Raw genomic sequence first — 19353 nt, 5'->3', positions numbered from 1 at the left:
TATGAATAGTGACTGCTGAGGGTTAGAAGACTCCTTTCCTAGAAAAATGACAGAAATAGCAACAATGACAGAAATAGCAGACTAGGTTGTTGCAGAAGGTAACGCTATCGTTTCACACTCAGGAAATTTCAAATTTTAAGCTTACTATATTTGTGTTAGTCTGCTATTACAAATAATATAAATGACAGCTTTCAATCTCTGCCTTGTCTTTATGTTTGTGTGTCTGACTTTATCTTTTCCAAGTGGAAGCCAAAATCTGTTCTGTTTGTATCCGTGTCTGTGATTTAAATTTATAATGTTTAAATTTTGAAAGCCTGGAGATCTTGAAATTCAGTCTTTCGCAATTAAACTTACCAAGTTAGCCCATGCTTGCAAAACAAAAAAAGATCTATTTCATTGCGTATTGACACTGGAATGCAATGAAATTGTGTAAGGGACGTGAATCAATCTACCTAAATATTTACTGTTTTAATGCACCCTGAATTTATGGGTGTGCATATTGAAATGAGGTAATTATTTTAAATAGCACCTATGCATTTTTAGCTAAAGAGGCTGTGAAATTACATTTCCTCTAAATTATCACTAGGTTTGTTTGTATGGGTTGAGTACACACCACAGGCTGCCAGAGACCAGAGGCAGCAGAGGAAGCAAATACCAGTCTTGTCTTTCCGTCCCGCTGTTGCAGGGAGGAGAGGGCAGGGTGATGAATGTCACATGGCTGTGAATACTTGATTGGAGTGTTTTGCAAGGTGGATTATTTGAATTTCAGTCCCCGCAGCTGGTGAAGATCATAGGCTGTACCACAGAAATGTAGACTGAGAGGGACCTCTGGAGGTCCTCTAGTCCAATTTCCTGCTCAAAGCAGTGCTAACTTTTAAATGGAATAAGGTTGTCCAGGCCCTTGGTTAAACAAGCTTTGACAATCACTGAGGATGGAGATTCCAAAGCCTCTCCTAAGCAACTTCTTCCTCTTATTATGCAGAATATTTCTTTATAGCTAACTGGAATTTCTTTTACTGCAGTTTCTGACTATTGCCTCCTGTCCTTTCATGGTGCATGGAACAGGTCTAGCTCTGCAAGCCCCTTTTAGGCAGCAGAAGGCAGGAGTTAGAGCTCCCCTTTTGCAGACAGAAAAAAGTCTGTTCCTCCACTGGACTTTTCCGTTTTGAATATATTTCTCGTGTTGTTTATGGGGCCCAAAAGTAGTCTTGGTATTCCAGATGTATCCTCGTGATGCCGAGTAGGAAGAAATAACCACTTCCTTTGCCTGCTGGCTATGCTGTTGCTAATGCAGCTGGGTATGTGTTTGTCTGCATTGCTGCAAGGACATACTGCTGACTCACGTTCAGCTTCTCCCTCAGATCATTTTCTACAGAGCAATACAGACAGACAGTTCCCAGCCTATTGCAATGCATGAGCTTATTCCCTCCCACATACATGGGTGTATTTGTCTCAGATACAAGGAAACTTCTGGTTATTTGGCTTAAATAGATTCACAGTTAAATTGACATATTTTTTAAGAAAGAAAAAAACATCAAAACTTAAACTGACATCATTATAAACATTCATTTACTTTCTGTTTAGGATTTCAGACTTACTAGAATTACAGCTACATCATAGCAAAGAGATTTTTGCACAAAAAGGTGTTGATAGCAATTGATTTTGGCTCTGCGGCCAGGCAATAAAAAGGGCCCTTGGAATATGCAACTTTGTACAGCAAACAGATTATAAATACGAGGTATTCTGCACTATTTGGATGGCAATGCACAATGGCTAAATCTTCCCATTTGATGTAAACAACGAATTCTTCCAGAGAGTTGCTACAGGTGTCAAAAAATTAATTCAGTTAGCACTATTACAAGGGCTTAATTAATTAATTCACTGTTGCCACGGTTATCAGGGAAAGATTATGAATTTCAAGTGGATTTTTTTTAACTAAACATTCTCTCGGGTGGTTGCAGTTTTCAAATACTGTCTGTAGCCAGGTCCAAGCATATAAGTTCTTGGACCTGGAGATCTTGATCATCCTCTCCTTGCAGAGAAGGCTTCCTCCTTCCACTGTTTCTTAGCAGAATCCTATTATGAAGCCTCCTAGACAGCATCAATAGAAAGTTGTGCTGCTTGGAATTCATACTAATGTGATTATCCAAAAATTGAAGTGGGGATTAAAAAATCTTTTATACATGTTTTTTTATATTATTTATCCTCATCCATTTATCTCAGCAGTGAATTTATCGTGACTGGACTGACACGTCCTTTGCTGTAAATTAATACAGTGACATTTGTACTTTGAGATAAGGGCATGCTAACAGATGGATGAAAAGAAACTAAGTTTCCTTTGAATATGTGACAGTTTTTCAGATGGCTATTTAAAAACAGACAAGGGGCAAATTCTCCCCTGGTTATGATCTTGCTGTATAATCATTTCAACAAGGTCACAAGCCTTTGCTCTGTGTGTGTGGAGGGGGAACTGTTTTCATACAGAATATTAGTCTTGAAAGAAATAAGCATTCTATTTACACATATAGAAGAGGTTTCAAGTCTTCCAGGAAATCTGTTTGAAAACTATTTACAGTATTAGTATGCAAATTATATACTACATACTAAATGGGAATCTTGCAGCAGAGCACTTTGACAGGCATCTCACTATTTGAACTATGGTAGTCCAGTTAAAAAAGCAACACAAAAAGAAAACACAGCTGGATGTAATTGTATCCACACACATACTTATTACGTTAATGGGGGCATACGAATAAAATGAAATGTTGTCCAGCAAAGGTTTTCTCAGAAAGACTCTGAGTTATTTTAGCAAAATGGTCAAATAATGCAAGCTTTTGTGTTTGTTTTAATTGAAAAGATGTTTGATATTTATTCCCAAAAATTGACAGATGAAGTGGGGCAACACCAGAGAAACAATAAATCCCATCTCACGACAAGTATCATTTTAATAAATATTCTTCAGTTGAGAAGAAAACATTAATTGTGGCCCCGATTACATTAGGTACTTTCAGTGATATAATTTAAATCAAATTATGAGAATGGTATTGTATAGCGGTAGTGATATATGTCTTAAACTCCTATTGTTACCCCAGGTTGCCAGAGTAGTGATAGAGCCTTTGGCTGCCTTCCCTTTTGCACTGAAGCTTCCTGATGCTTCCCTGCCTCTGCCTTTCTGCTGCTGCTCTCCTGTGGGCTCCCCTGAGGTCACACCTTGGTCCACTTGCTGCCCTCACAGCCTCTCCTGAGTGCCTCTGCTGAACTATGCCACGGCAGCTTTACTGCAGCCTGAGAGGTTTTAAACAGCCAGGTGTCAGTAACAATCCGCTAGATGCGGTAGAAGGTCGGTATTGGGTTGGGTCTCTTTCCAACCAGCAAAAGCTTCACCCTTGTTTCATTCCTAAAAATCTCCCAGATTGTGGGATTGTGGGATTGTTGTGTCCCTTGCATCAATATGCACAGCTTTGGCATCTAACTTACCTGGGTGAGGTGCTAGGACTGTTCATACCAGTTTACTGCTGGTAGACTTGAAAAAGGCTTTGGATGAGGTTTATGCCTTTTTTTGTCCTTTTTTTTTTCTTCCCCTCCCCATTTTAGGAGATGCTTTTAACAAACCATAACTGAAAACTAAACAAATAACAGTTTGTGCCTTATGTAAGTGTGCCTGCTATTCAAATGGCTGCATTCAAGGGCTGTAGATGCTGTTAAAAGCTTATCTTCACTGCCAGTTGCTGCCATAATCCTAAAGTAGACACATTGTTTTCTTTTTAACTTTATATCTCAGTATACTGCCCTGTGAAATTGCTTTCTGCCTTTAAATTGACCATCATGCAGGATTTTGTATTTTTCAGTCTGTCATTGAGAGCTGCAAGTTATTCTGAGTTTAAAAAGCTACCATTTTTGTTCACAAGCACAAAGTGTACCTTCCCAAATCTAGCTCAGCAGTCTTGAGACTATTATCTATGTGCCTGGTTTTATTCTTAGTGATGAGGAACTATTTATACTGCAAATGTAATATGATCAAACAAACGTTATTGTATTACTTCATAATAAAAACTTACTTATTGATTTTAAAATCATACTGCATTAAAAAAAACAAAAACCAACAGTGTGTTATTTAAAATATTTCCAGAGACAAAGTACCATTGGCCTGTTTAATGAAATGTATTTGTTCCTTGGCTCTGCCTGTATGAGAAATGTTTAAAATTTTTGTCTGTGAAGATTTACATCCACGTCAGGAATTTTACATTATGATAAGAAAACAAAGCTTGTATCATTAGTGTGATAATAAGTCCAGCTTGGTTGTCTGACAAGTAAATTCTACATCTAGCTACTCCCAGTAAAAAACCTCAACCTACTTTCACTAAAAATCTGCTCCCGCTAGAGAGCAGATTTTGTACTTCCCACTCTCAGTGGCAAATGTAATCCCTCTAAAATCGATAAGTAAAACCCACCTGAGAGCATAACATTTATTATTAGTTGTTTCCAGCAATGGGTAAAGAACAGATTTCTGCAGAGTTCGTACTTAGAGGGACGTGTCAAAGGAAGATGAATTAGGAGAAAATAGAGGCCTTGTATCCTTTGGGAAGCTACAGAGTGGTGAGAATGAATCTTTGAAAGCCAAATCAGTCGTGTTGAGAGTCATTCTGTTTAGACTGCCAGTCTTCTTGTTAGGCTGCTGAAACCTGTGTTGGGGGGCTTTTCTTTTCTTTTCCTTCCTTTTTCCTTTTTCCTTTTTCCTTTTTCCGTTTTCCTTTTTCTTTTCTCTTTTTTCTTTCCCTTCCCTTCCCTTCTCTTCTCTCTTTCTTTTCTTCTCTCTTTCTTTTCTTCTTCCTCTTCCTCTTCCTCTTCCTCTTCCTCTTCCTCTTCCTCTTCCTCTTCCCTTCCCTTCCCTTCTCTTCTATTTCTTCTCTTTGAAACAAGTCCCATTTTGGCACATTTTTTTCATCTTTTTGGAGAAAAGATCATCTTTCAAAAAGTGACCCAAACCCAGATGCTACTGAAGGGAGCCTGGGGTTCACAGCTGAAGTGGCTACTGCACAATTCTATTTATTTTTTCTCATTTGGTCAACCATGCTTCTTAGAGGGATAGCTAGAAGGCACATTGTATGGCTTCCTTGGCAAAACCAAAGCAGAAATATGTAATTTGTTTCTGTTATCTTGAGAATTTTTTTTATTTCAAATTCATGATGTCACGAGCTCTAAGCATGTGGTCTTCAGTGTCTCACTCCAAAATTCCCAAATACTGCCAATAGCAATTTAATTTGAATTAATACCTCTCTGTGCTGCAAGCATGTCTTATAATATGCATTCAGATATTTTCTGCTCCTTTGTACATTGCTTTCGGTACTTTCAACATAAAGATATACAGTAAAACTTGTCCTAAAAACCATCATAGGGTCCAGTAAACAAGGCTGAATAGCAAAAGATTCTCTCTTACAATAAGCCAGATAAAATGGTACTTGAGATGCTTCCTTAGGCTCTATGTTATTTAGGTTTTAGGGACTATTGCAGAAGTACATCAAGTTATGCTGTGTCTTTGGTTATTTGTTTTCTTAGCCTTGCAAACTGAGGAGGAGTATCTCAATGAAAAGAATATGGAGTTCCTTTGCAGATTTTATCCTTGTGCTTTCCTTTCTTTTCCTTTTAATAGCCTGGATGTGTGAACACTACTGAAGTGGATATAAAAAAATCTTCAAGAATGAGAAATCCACATAAAACAAGAAAGGTAAGTACTGTTGTTATATTAAAAGCAGGAGGTGGAAGTAAATTTTATATATATTATATATTTATGAAGTTCCATAGTTTCTTAAAACGATTTTTTCTTACAGCTGCAAAGATAACATACATGTATGTATGTTATTATTTCATAAACTCTTAAATGAATTAGTATTAACAAATTTGCTAATACTAAGTAAATACTATCACATAAGAAAGGTTTTGGAGAAATACATAGAGAATATGAAAATAAAATTCAATTTTGCGTGCTTTATTCATGTAGTAGATTGAACAAAGCATGTTAAAATGTTTCCGTCAGTAATTAAGGAAAAATCAATTAAAAATGCCGTGTAAACTATAACAGCAGTTCTTGTGCTGGCCTTAATGAAAAGGGTGTCTCTAGTTTACAATTAAGCCCCAAATGGATGACCAGAAATTGTGGAGGAAATTAGCTTCATCTAAATTATGATCCAGACATGAACAGTGTAAGTTCTCTGGGGATGTGTAGATGGATTGGAACACTTTCTTTCAAATCCTTTGTATGGTAATAATGTGGATTGACTCCAATATTAAAGTACTCCCTTCAAGGTATATTTTCGTGTCAACCCATGGAAAAATATGTTTTAAAAAGGAAGGTGGATTTAGAGAAAGTTTTAGCTTAGCTTATTTATGGTAGTGAAAGATCCAGATGATTGTAATTTATGAAGCAGTAATTGCAAATTTGGGAATCATCCAAACAATGAATTGTGATAGTCTACCTTTCGGCATGCTGTTTCTTCTTTTCTTACTGGTCATCTCCACTTACTGTAATAGTTGCTTTTCAGCATCATCCCCCACGTTTACTATGCTGTTAATATTGACACATAATAAAAGTAGAACCTGTGTTCTATGGCATTATGAAATCGTGGGATTTTGGGAGTTATTTTACACCATGGTACAGAGGCACAATTTTATCTGAGTGCATGGCTTATTTGCAGTTTCTTCAGAAAAAGCTTATCTTGGCTAACATCTTGAGCATACTGTACTAAAACATCACAGTTAGTATGGGTATGTGTAGAAAGCATTGTCTGAAAGCAACTGTCATTGTTCCGTATTTTTTGCATAGTCTGTCTATGGCTTACAAAACGACATTCGAAGTCACAGCCCTACCCACACACCAGTACCAGAGACTAAGCCACCTACAGAAGATGAACTACACCAAGAGGTTTGAAAAATAACTACAAACATGTACTTTTATATGAACATTTTAGGGAAGTAGGTATTAAACCAAAAATTATTGTAACTGGGAAGTAGTTCAGAACAGATCTAGCAAACGTTTAGTAAACCTTATCCTTGTTTCAGGATATGTGGATTTAGGTGAGTAGCTTCTATTAAAACTAATTAACTAATTAACTAAACTAATTAAAACTAAACACCTGATATTTTTTGTATCTTGCATCAAGCAGTTAAAAGCAGCTAGCAGCAGGCCAGTTAGTGGGTTCTCTGCATAGCTAAGATCATTAGCCTGCTTAGCAGTAGACAACTTGCTCTTCCTCTCAACACTGATTTGAGGTTTGGGAGTGTACTTACCACTCCACGTATGCACATCTGGGTTCACACATTTATCTACTGTTCATGCTTCATTAATCTTTCCTGAGGCGTTAGAATTGGGAGAAGGTAAATTTCCGAAGAATTAGTAGTTCCCTTAAAAAATCTAAAAAAAGGCTAATTGGATTTCTGTTGATGAATGTTTAGGGAAAATATTATATTGGGTTCTTTTTTTGTCTCTGTGTGATCTTTTCTCTTTTATGGAAAATTCCATTTATTTTAGAACTACGCTGGTGAAATGTTGTTTTAACTCAGATACATTTCTCTTCTATGCCCTAGGATAAATTAAGGTTAAATTATAGCCCCTAATAAAAAAGTTATGGAAATAGAGTCAAACAATGAATTACTCATAACACTCTTTGCCTCCCTTTCTTGCAGATTAAGCACTGGCAAATGCAATTAGACAGACATAGATTAAAAATGTCAAAAGTTGCAGAGAGGTAAGTATATTGTCACATCTTCTGGTTTTTCAGTTAGACTGATAACTATTGGGAAAATGTCAGTATGAAACAGCTTCAAAGAAAGAGAGACAAAGGAGCTCAGGTGTCATAGAAATAACTGATGACAGTTTACTTTAAGTGGGAGGTAGGAAGTTCTTTTATTGGTAAAAGATGGCCCAGATATTCCGTGATACATTTTTGATAAACCCAAGAGTGACTGAAGGAGCCTCTGACCAAGCGGTCACAAGTTTCACCTTGCATTGGCAGGCAAACTAAATAGAAATAGGTCTGGGGTTACTGTTTTGATATTTCAAAAGGGCAATCGGTGACAAAGCAAGGGAACCAATCGGCAGAGCTGCCTGGGTGAGGAGCTCAGTGCTTGAACAAAGTCAGTCTGAGCTTACTTCAGGTCAGAGGATGTAACACTAGTAGGAATCTTTCTCCAAATAAGATGAAAATTTGTCAAGAAGGGGCTAGAGAGCAAATAAAATAAAAAGCCCCTTGGAAAGACTAACTACATCTTAAGTAGAGAAGAGGTAAAGAAAAGGAATGCTCTATCTTACACATCAAATACAGAACTACTGAAAATAGCAGAAAGTTGAGCTGCATAAGACTTAGTAAAGGAAATTAAGCCAAATACAAATGGTTCTTCATTCTCTTATATACATTTGTGCGTATGTGTATATAGGCATACACATACAAACACATATATTTATAAAGAGAACAGGTTAAGAATTTGTGTTTGCTGAACACTAAAAATGGAATACAGACTAAATATAAATAGGAATGAAAAGAGAGAATATTTGTCCTCATTTAATTTTTCAATAATTATGAGGAAAAAGGAAACATGGGAAGTGGGAATAAGGGCATGGGAGATGTAAATTACGAGAATACAAGCAAAGTTTTTAGCGTGTTCAACTGGGTCAGAACCAATTCGTGAATACTGAAGAATTTGGAAAAGGGTTTCTTTGGAAAGCAATAAACTTGGGGGTAGTGCCATTTGATTTGGAAATAAGGAAAATATTAACTGTATTTAAAAGAGAAAAAAAGGAGTCCCAGCAGCTGGAGGGCCAATAAATATGACCTGAATAGCATGCAGTGTTTTAGAACAGATTTTAAAGGAACTGATAATTAAAACCGTAGGGGTATAAAATGTGTTCCTTTATGAAAGCAAATGTACATGGAAGAGGTTGCTTGATTTAATTTATTAGTGCCTAAAGGAGCCCTAAAAGGAACTATGTTGAAGTATTAGGTTGTAGTTTATTTTATTTCAGCTCTCGATAAGACCTGAGCCACCACTCCTTTTTCAGGGGTCCACTTTCAAAAGGTTTAAGCAACCCTACTTTAGCCTGAGCTTGTACCTGACTTGTGATTGTGTGCACACCCGGTTACCATGGTTCAGTTGATGCAAGGTAACTTGTTAACTGGGGTAACCCGATCAAGTTTCCTCACCTCCTGACATGACAATGTTTGATGCTTTTGTTTTCCTAGTCTATTAGCTTATACAGAGCAGTATTTGGAATACGATCCTTTTCTTGTGCCCCCTGATCCCTCAAACCCTTGGATATCAGATGACACCACTTTCTGGGAACTGGAGGCAAGGTATATAATTTTATTTCTTCTCTTGGGGTAAGGGGGTATAACAGGCTTTTCTTGAAACATGAGGATTTTGGACAGAGGTATTGCGGGAAAATACTGAGGCAGAAGGGCAATGCAGTATCCTTTTGGTCTTTCCAGATTTACAGTTTTGTAAGACAGGAAGAGGTATGGATTAATAAATCTGTGTAAAAAGTTACAGTAACTAGTTTCTAGTTTAGGGAAAAAATGCGTCTTTTAAAATCTGGTAACATTTCCTAGCTGGAAGTCATTATTCTTCTGCTTAAATGCATGCCTATTACCTTCATCCTGTGTAAGTACTAACAGCCTGGTTGCTCGTCTCTGAACATTGCACAGATATAAGCAATCTGGAAGGTGAAAAATCTGTAGTTGAACTTTAGGACTTAGTCTAAATTATGAACACCGAGTATTAGAATACTGAAGTATTGCTGATTGTGGGTTCTGTTTTTTTTGTCTTCTGTAGCAAAGAGCCAGGACAGCAGAGGGTGAAACGATGGGGGTTTGGCATGGATGAAGCTTTGAAGGACCCTGTGGGGAGAGAGCAGTTTCTCAAATTCCTGGAGTCAGAATTCAGTTCAGAAAATTTAAGGTAAATGAGAGGGAGTTTATTTTGTAATAGTTTGTAAGATGCATTGGGATTTTCTTTCATCTGATACCTTTTCATTTTTTGACCCCTTCAAAAATTTTCCTGTCTTACCTTTCAGAATCCATTCATGCAGATTGCTGCCTGCTTCCATATTCAGGCTGAGGGGAGGATTGATATAGTTAGCAGAGACTCACACGAAGCGTATTTTCCCATTCATGTCCAACTCTTGGTCAAACTACCCATGTAAGAGCTTTTCTCTCAGCTCATTTTATTAAACAGGTTTAAAACATTGACCCATTCAAAGCTTGTCCAGTATCTTTTATTAGGTCAAATATTATGAGAATGGTAAAATTTAAAAAAAAAAAAGAGAATTTATTAAAAAATAAATAAAGGATGTAAAAGTCAATTTCACAGGCTTTCACTGTTGGTCAGGTTTCTGGGGATCGTTGGTCTTTTGAAAATTTCCACCAAGATTCTAGTACTTGTGGATCTGACACAACAGTAGTATGACAGCTAGCTCTCAAATTCCTCACTAAGTGCAAAATGGAAAGGTGCTGCTAGTGTATTTTTTTTTAAAAGTATATATACAGAATTACTTTTAAGTGAAGGAGAACAATTATTTCGTTTTAAAAAATGGTAGATCATCCATTGGCTAATAGCATGTTTTGTTGTCGCTGTTCTAAGGAATATTTTGGTAAGAATTATTTCAGAGGGATTAATAACAGCCTTTCTATAGATAAGTCAAACTGTACAAAGTACGAAAGCATGTGCAACATATTTTTCTCTTTATTCCACCTTCTTGTTAGATGTCATCTGTATCACTTACCATTCACCAATAGCATAAGGAGTATAAAATCCTATTTGCACACACTGTAGAACTCAGAAAAATCCTAAACTACTTTTTTTCTATGCCAGTTCTCACTCTGAATTGGTGCAGCATAGCCATTCCTACGAGAACTACATTTATGTAGCATCTTAAAAGGGGCACTTAGCATTTTGTGGTGTTGATTCATACATGCTCAGTAATTGCACAGACCTCCTTGTTGTTCATTTCAGTTTGTCAGCAGAATAATTGAAGGTGGACTTTTCTATCTTGCTGTCCATGTTTGTGTTCAAACATTGAATTTTGTATCACAATGTCATGGTTTAGGCCAAATCGGCTACTGGGGACCTGGAGGACCCCAGATGGGACCGACAGATGCTCTCCTCTACCCCTCTTCAGAGAGAGGGGCAGAGGAGGAAAAAGAGACTTACGAGTTTAGAAGGAACTAAACTACTTTAATGAAATATTAATAATAAAATTTAAAAAAAAAGAAATAATGAAATATATGCAAAACCGTATCAAGCTCCCGAGATGACAATCACGACACCGGCTGGCACTGGGGCAGTCCCAGGCTGACTCAGTGACGGACGGGAACTGGATTCTGGATCTGCATTCAGGATCGGGATCGCAGGCAGACAAACAGAGTCCTCCTCAGACGTCGGCCATTGCAGGAAGAGAGAGAGCTGACCTTTCGATCCCTCAGCCTTTATACTGAGCATGAGGCAGATGGGATGGAATACCCTCGTTGGTCAGTTTTGGGTCACCTGTCCTGTCCGCTCCTCCCACAGGTGGGACCCCACTGCGCCTTTCCACTTCCGACCCTCCAACGGGGCAAATAGCAAAGTTGGTTGCCCTTGGGTGTGATAGCAATAAGTATAAGCAGGAGCCTCTCTGCATACCGTGCCCGGGCATCAGCTATAAACATTGGTCTTATCACTCTGACAGAGTGAACATTGTCTGCACAATGTGCTGTTAATTTCAGTAGTTAGAGAGGCCCAGCTAAGAAGCAAAGTTACTGACCAAAATTGGTTCTGTTTTACCTCAAACCAGGACACACAAATATATATTAGATACTCTAGACCTTACGATATTTTCTGTTTGTGGTTCCCACATGGAAATATGGCCTGACCTGTATGTGTATGTTGATAGCTTCATTAATGACAGATACAGATATTTTTTTTTAATTAAAAAATCCAAGTGGTAAAATGAAGTTTAAAAAATCAGAATAATATCAAGAAAAGGAAAGGTAATTTTTTTTTATTTAAAGAGCATCCTGGCAATTCCTTATGCAGAGCAGCTGTTCAAACATGAACCTGTCCAGCCCAGTGTGTGCTGCAGTTCCTATGCTTTTCTGTGATTAATTTGTCTCTCTGCCAACTAGACTGTTACCCGCATAATCCCTAGCTCTTTCTTCTAATCCTGTTTACAATGCTAACCACAGGCAAACTGCAAGTGACTGATCCAGAAAAATTCCCTGGAGAAATTTGTTCAGAGCTGATTCCTTGACATGCCATCTACTCTTCTCTCTCTCTCTCTTGATTCTTATATCACCATTATAAAATATAATATCTGAGCAACAGAGAATATGAGTTTAAAGGCTGTCTCTGGGAAGGATCAGGCAGGGGATCAAACTTGCTCTCAAAAGACAGCTGGGACGCTGGATTCAAGCGACCAAGCACAGTACACAGGATACAGCAGGGGACTGCAGACACTAGAGATTCAGTATTTGTTGATTTAGAAGTCTTATACTTCACTTTGGTGAAAGAAAATGCCAAAACCGTGAAATGATAATCTACCAGATGCACTGTTTCTGTTCAAGTGTGATTATCTTATGTAGCTAAAAGTCCCAGTGTTAGTGTTTCATTAACTTGGACTGAGTGTCTAAGCTGGCTCAGAATCTCATTCTTAGTGGATATAGATCCTGTCTTAAGAAACAGAACAGGGATGAATAAACGAGCCGTGAGTTAAAACTTAAGAACTGTGCAATGATTAGGAACGCAACTAAGTTTCACCTTATTACTCTGTATCTCTGTGCTTTTTTCCTTTGCCTGTAAACTGGGATTCATAGCATGTCACTCTCTAAAGGGGTGTTGTAGAGCGTAGCAAAGGAATAAAACTAAGCAGTTCTGTCAGTGCGGTAGCTTCATTACAATGTGATTGAAGTTTGCCAACACCCAGGTTGGATTCTGCATTCACCTAATGCAGGCTATGAATTGTAACCTCTTGTTACCGTGCAGATTTTTTGGAGGGATTGGTTTGCATGCTGCTCCCTACGCGGAACAAATAGCTAAAGTAACATATGATTTGGATAATAGATTTATAAAATCCCCGCTGCCTGTTACAAACATGGTGACCATTGTTTAAAATTCACAAGACTTAAGTTTGAGTGTATTCCAATAGTACTAAGCTTGGTCACAAGGCTGTCCAAGCACTGAACATGGACTTTCAAAGGGAGCAAGATAGTGAAATGAGTCTTACTGCAATGTGGCACCTGGAGACCTAATTTCTGTCATCTCTGTGGAAAATCCTCATTCTTCTTCATATCCTTCCTTTGTCTGTAGTGCTGCAGAATTCTCTGGAAAGTTAATATTCATATGCTGACTGTATATTTGCTCCCAAGTGGCGGTTTTCTAGGAGTTGCAGCCTGTAAAGATCTAAATGGTTTCAGGCCTGCCAACGTGAAAGCCTGTCCAAGTCATAATGCAGAATTTCAGTAGGTGTGATCTCCAAGGCAGTGCTAAGACTGCAAAAGCCTCCCGGGTTAGTGAAGGGATAGTCATGACAGGAAATCTCCCATGACACACAGAAGGAAAAGCCGCTGGACTCCTTGCCCCTTCCTTTGATCCTCATTTATTAGCTTCTGTAATGTATTAGTCAATAGGGAAAAGGGGCTTTGAGTTCTGGTTATCTAGAAAAAAAAGAGAGGGACGGAGGAGTTAGCTAAATTTAGATGTTTTCTCTCAGTAAATTTTCTCTGACCATCCCCCTGCAAGCTGAGATTTTGTGAGGTGTTTATTTTGGATTCATCCATTAAAGTTGTAGAAATGTTCTTTACTGGAGTTAGAGGCTTCAATTATGTCCTGTAGAAAAATAAAACCCCACATATACACTACTTAAAATTTGCAGTGTTGCCTACAAACTGTTTCAGTCGTAGTGCTTAATTTTATGTTAAACTTCCTTCAGTGGTCCCGGTTATTCTTTTAATAACACCATAACAGTGCTTTTACTAGAGAAGAGGGAGAATGGTGCAAGAGGTTAAGTTTTCTTTTTTAATGCAGCCTGTTTCGGTTTCACTTTTTTGCTCTGTATTACTGATCACCACTCTTGATTACTTTAACTGCAAGACACTTCTGTCTTCACTGGTGGTGGAGGAGAGAGTTCTGCATGTTACAAAGTATGAAGGTTGATTAACTGTCCCTGATGTCTGTCCTGCAAGTCTGAACAGAAGTGTTGGTAGTTACACTTTCCCACACAGTATGGGCACTGCTAATGATTATCCTTCACACTGCTGATTATGAGACCCTTTTTGGGGTGCTAATAACTTGACCAAAATTTAAGCCTCAAGGCTGAAATTGCCTGTGCCTTATTTCTCATTTAGACGCAAGCTTAAACTCCAAGTTCCAGCAATGTTGCGATTTCTGCAGATTAGATGAGAAGGAACTAGTTGCAAGATTTAATGGTTTTCTCTGTCATTTTCTTGAAGACCTTCAGCCCTACTATGTCTTGAAGCTTGAAGTTGTACTTGGCAAGGTGAACTTTGCAATCAAAGAGTAGTCTTTCCTGCTCCTAGAAATATGGTAGCTGATTTTCTCCGTGGAGTTTGTTAAGGTTTTTGTTTGCTTTTGCTGAAAATGCTGAAAGGTCCTCCAACCTGTTGTGTCACATGCACTGGGTGCAAAGCTCAGGTAATTTCCACTTCACTGGCTCCACACTCTGCTTAAACCTCACACATTTTCTGGAGAATCACTGCAGCTTTTCTCTCACTCTGTGTTCCTGTGTGCTAAATTTAACGTATTGGCTTGATCTGAGATCTGCTAATGGCTGCATCTGACATTTAGGTCAGTTCATGGGACAGAAGCTGTGTTGCAGCTGTGCTGTTTTTCTGGCAAGGCCACCCTCCCTTTGAAGGTAATCCAGCTGGAGGACATAATCCCCAGATGTCTTGCAACATGTGTCCTACCATGTCATGTGGCTGGATGTATGACTGTCATATGCTATACACTCTCGCTTGACTATACGTCTGGCGTGTGACCCAGTGTGCAGCAGCCCAAATGGACTCCTCTAGAGAGGATCTCCATGCAAAAGCAAACCACCACTGACACAAGATACAGAGTTTTATCCAAGGGCAGAGGCAGAGCTCTAGTTCCTTCTACAAAGTAGCACTAAGTCTGTGTAGATCGTTGCCCCAAAAATGCAGTTGGGTTCTCCACTTCTCCTCTCCTGATCTTGCCTGTATTTACTGTTGTACACTGTGTACTGTTTGCTACAGGAGTCTTCTCTTGCTTCGGTCACAGCTCATGAGGCTGAGAGCTGGAAAAGGGGACAGGGAGCTCTTTTGATTTGAGGCCCTGTGCTGAGGTCTTGCAGATTCTATTTCAACTTCATCTGTGCTATTGGTTGCCATGGGATATTCAGAAAAGTTATTTTTGAAAATGCAAGAGGTGGCAGCCTTATTTTTGGCATTTCCTAACTTTGCATATTTGACTTTAGCTCTCAGAGGGAGGAGGGCAGGCATTTTTTCTTGAAAGATCACTAAGTAGATTAAAATGTTAAAATGTGTGTTGGCTGTGAAGTAAGCACCCTAGACATAACATACCGCAGAAATCAGCATTTTCTTCCCACTTTTACAGAGGTTTCTATATTTAGAAGCTCAAATTTTCTGGTTTTGAGTGCTAATGTTAGAAGAGTAAAATAAAATTAATCTATCAAAGAGCTGGTGTTCACCCTGTAAGAATGTGTCTATACAACCTGCCTGTTCTATGCTGGAAGCTGAATGTTTCCTCAAAGATGTAACATTTATCTGCCATCTATTTCCCCATAATTGAGTATAACCCACTATATGGAAACAGTTCACTTGCAAAAGAAAATAGCATCCTGAGGCATGTTTGTGGGGACTTCCATAGGTATTGGCAGTGATATAATGGAACAAACAAGAATGTGACAGCTTTGAGCTAGATCCTCAGGATGTCTGCAGGGTGATAGAAAATGTGTGTTTACAAAGAACATCCTTCCCTTTCGTTTTTCTATTCCTTACCTGACTTCGATACACATGAGTAATCAGTCAGTCCCAGAAGATGCATTTGAAGGGGTTAGCACTGCAGGATATACACTTTTAAATGCAAATATTGAAAGCAGCTTAAGGAAACCAAAGTAGGTTGCCCAAATTTGACAGAGTGAACTGAATTAGAGTTTGTGAGCAGTGGAATTTTTAAACTTGAGTTATGAGGCCTCTATTCTTACTGCATTGCCGTCAGATTCATAGGATACTTCCTCAGGCTCTGTGCAGAGCTATGTTCAATTCACATTGTGATTCATAGAGATAAGTGATGCTACCAGAATCTTTGAAACTGAGTTCTTCTGTTGGCACAGACCCCCTTTGTGACCTTGGAGAAACCATTGTGCATTATTATGTTATTAATATATTTGCAAAACTGGGACAATATTACTCCTCTGTCTCTTGGAGAATCTTGAGGGATTAATAGACAGAAAGATTGTGCTTAGATACTATGGAAATTGAAGGGTGTAGAAATACATAAAATAGTCATCTCAGCAAGGTGAAGATGACCATAGCAACGATAAGCGCAGGCTTCTTCCATCTGTGTGATGAAGGAGTGCGTATTTAACAAAGTCAAACTTTAGCTGAGCTCTCGTGGTGGGGAGAACTAAGTGGTCTGCACCACGTCTAAGCATGGGATGCTAGCTGAATTTGGAATTATTTTGGGTAGTGAGAGAGCCTAAACACCCATAAAAGAAATAATGATAAAAGAGTCATAATATCAAGTGAAAAGTGAAGATCAAAGCTTATAGCTAGCTAGCTGTGATCACAAAGTGCTCAAGACCTTTATAGTGATCCTGCTCCAGACTGAGTGAGAAGGGTGCAGTGAACTGGCCTGCCCTCTATGTGGCTGCCTGATGTTGGTTTGCTCGGCAGCAGAAAAGAAGAGAGTGGGTACTTCCATCCAGCATCTTAGTAAAAATATGCATAAAAATGCAATGCTGAAGAAATAAATTAAATTATAGCGAGCAAAACAAATGCTTTTCAAGTTTATGCATGATTTGTGGAGTAATAGTAAGAAAAATTACAGTTACACAGTTTATAGTTTAGCAGGACTCAGAGAGATTAATGTAGATAGCAAGAACGTAAGTTCTTATTAGCTTTAGAAGGAATGTCAAAAAGCAATATATAAGCCCTCGCGGTTCAGGTGAAATGAAATCTCAGTTTAATTCCAGTTAAATGGAAACCTTCCCGTAAGCAAGTTATCCATACATAAGTAATGAAGGATTTCCCACTCGTCTCATGAAGAGGTTTGTAGTAATTGCTTCTTAAGGTGGACTGATTGCCTGAGACAGTATACCAGAATGCTGGTCCCAACATAAAATCAGATTTTTCTTATTTTATCATGTTTTAGATTAAAACTTCAGGTACTACTTTTTTTTTTTTTTTTTTTTTTTTTTTTTTAAGAGCAAGGGAGAGTGTGAGCACTTGATTAATGATTATACTGAATTAGAAGTCAAGATGCTATATTGTGCCACAGGTTCTGGTTAGCGGTAGAAGACCTGAAGAAGAGGCCTATCCGTGAAGTTCCTGCGCGCGTCCAAGAAATCTGGCAAGAATTTCTTGCTCCAGGTGCACCCAGCGCTATCAATCTAGATTCAAAAAGTTATGACAAAACCACGCAGAATGTAAAGGACCCTGGAAGATACACATTTGAAGATGCTCAGGTGAGTTTGCAGTCCTGTTTAGGGACATTTGAAATACAATATTGGCTAGTGAAATCTATATACAAAAATAAGATATATTTGGGAATTAAATGGTAGTGCTCTGTTTCCTAAAAAGCCATTTTGTCGATGCAAACATTCTTTCTTTCATGAGACCTATGAATAACTAAAGATCTTCAGGAAACTTCTGTGCCTGGTATAGAGTCTTCAAGTGGACTTCAAATTGAACAAAGCATATAGTACAGTGAAAATTATATTTTCATGTTCCTGTTTTCTGAATTTTCTTATTCAGCTACATTAAGAGAAAAGCTTCCCCCTCACACACATTGATTTCTAGTTCTCAAGGTCTGTCTGAAAAACTTCCCTTGATACAGGCTCAATGTCTGTTCTCTCAATGCATGTCCAAAAGTGTTGTTACAATTTATAGGAGTCATAGGTTCCCATTAGGAAGACAATATGACCCATGTGAGAAATAACATTTTGTAACAGCTTATGCAGAAATATTGTATTTCACAGATGTTGTATATGCTACACCTGATTAAACTACCATCTACAGAACATTGGGCAAAAATCCTAAAGATCTGCTCTTCAGTAATCAGTATTACAGCAGTAAAGAACAGTCTGTAAATGTCTTATTTGGCTTTTGGGGGTCTGATTTAGTCACAATTTGAATACCATCATCAGAAGATACTTTTGACCAGAGCTAGATTTGTGACAATATTTGTATTTTTGAGATTGGAAGTAAAAGTTCAAAAAACAAAACAGTAAAATATGAATCTCGGTTTTCCTTAGAAGAAAAACCAAGTACTTCCATATTAAATATGACACTTCATGTGACTTATAACTTAATATTTCATCTTTGCAGACTATTGAGGAAAGCAATAGAAAAGAATTGGATTCACAGTAAAAGTAGTGGAACCAGTACCACCCTCCCTTTTTCATCAGCAGCCCAGTAATGAAAATTTAATTATTAATGCGTAGTGAAATGGTGTCAAAAGGAGAGATTAAGATCATATCCCTGCAGAATTTCCTACAGCTTGATTATTAGGTCATCATCTTGGGAGTAAGGAGATGCTGCTGCAAGTCCCACAAAGGAGAGAAGGGAATTGAATCAGGGCTTTCTACTTTTTGGGAAAGTGCCTTTGCCCCAGATAGGAGGGGGAATAATTCTACCGCCTTTTCATTTTGCTATTATGAGACTAGCAACCTATGATGCAACAATACAGTTTTCATTAAACACTGTATCATACCTATTGTTTTGAAGTACTCTGCATTAAGCCAAACACACAATTTTTGCTTGAATCTGCTGAGCCTCTGGAGATACAGGAATGCAGTGTATACCAAAGGCATGTTACACATATAAGCAATCTAGCAAGATTAAAGGTTTAAACCTTAAAAAAATGGTTTAAACCTTTAAACCATAAAAATATCTTTGTAGTTGAGTCTGTAAAGGATAATTAAATTCCTTGCCAGTATCCAATTTTTATTTTTATTTTTGTTAAAAAAAAGGTGTAAAATTTCGACACCATTTTACTTCCAGATCTTTCTTATCCTACTTGTTTTACTTCATTTATGGAAGATGTGGAGTATTCAGTCTTTATGCAAGCAGGACTTTTCCTCCTGTCAGACCTCTGCTCGTTTGATCC

The 19353-nt window shown here is 38.1% G+C and overlaps 1 protein-coding gene across 2 annotated transcripts in view; it reads left to right on the top strand.

Moving 5' to 3' along the window:
* The window catches only part of RGS7 (regulator of G-protein signaling 7), a 256859-nt gene that overhangs the window by 206106 nt on the left and 31400 nt on the right, over window positions 1-19353 (top strand). For both annotated transcript variants that reach the window (XM_009893635.1, XM_009893636.1), the window contains exons 9-14: window positions 5651-5725; window positions 6821-6919; window positions 7681-7742; window positions 9234-9344; window positions 9823-9948; window positions 17524-17710. In XM_009893635.1, coding sequence (XP_009891937.1) covers window positions 5651-5725; window positions 6821-6919; window positions 7681-7742; window positions 9234-9344; window positions 9823-9948; window positions 17524-17710 — 660 coding nt within the window. The remainder of the gene's footprint in view (window positions 1-5650; window positions 5726-6820; window positions 6920-7680; window positions 7743-9233; window positions 9345-9822; window positions 9949-17523; window positions 17711-19353) is intronic.

The sequence above is a fragment of the Charadrius vociferus genome, unplaced genomic scaffold (genome assembly GCF_000708025.1).
Source record: "Charadrius vociferus isolate BGI_N301 unplaced genomic scaffold, ASM70802v2 scaffold309, whole genome shotgun sequence".
NCBI lineage: Eukaryota > Metazoa > Chordata > Aves > Charadriiformes > Charadriidae > Charadrius > Charadrius vociferus.
Note: the sequence above shows the minus strand (reverse complement) of the source record. Positions and strands in the feature narration are given on the sequence as shown.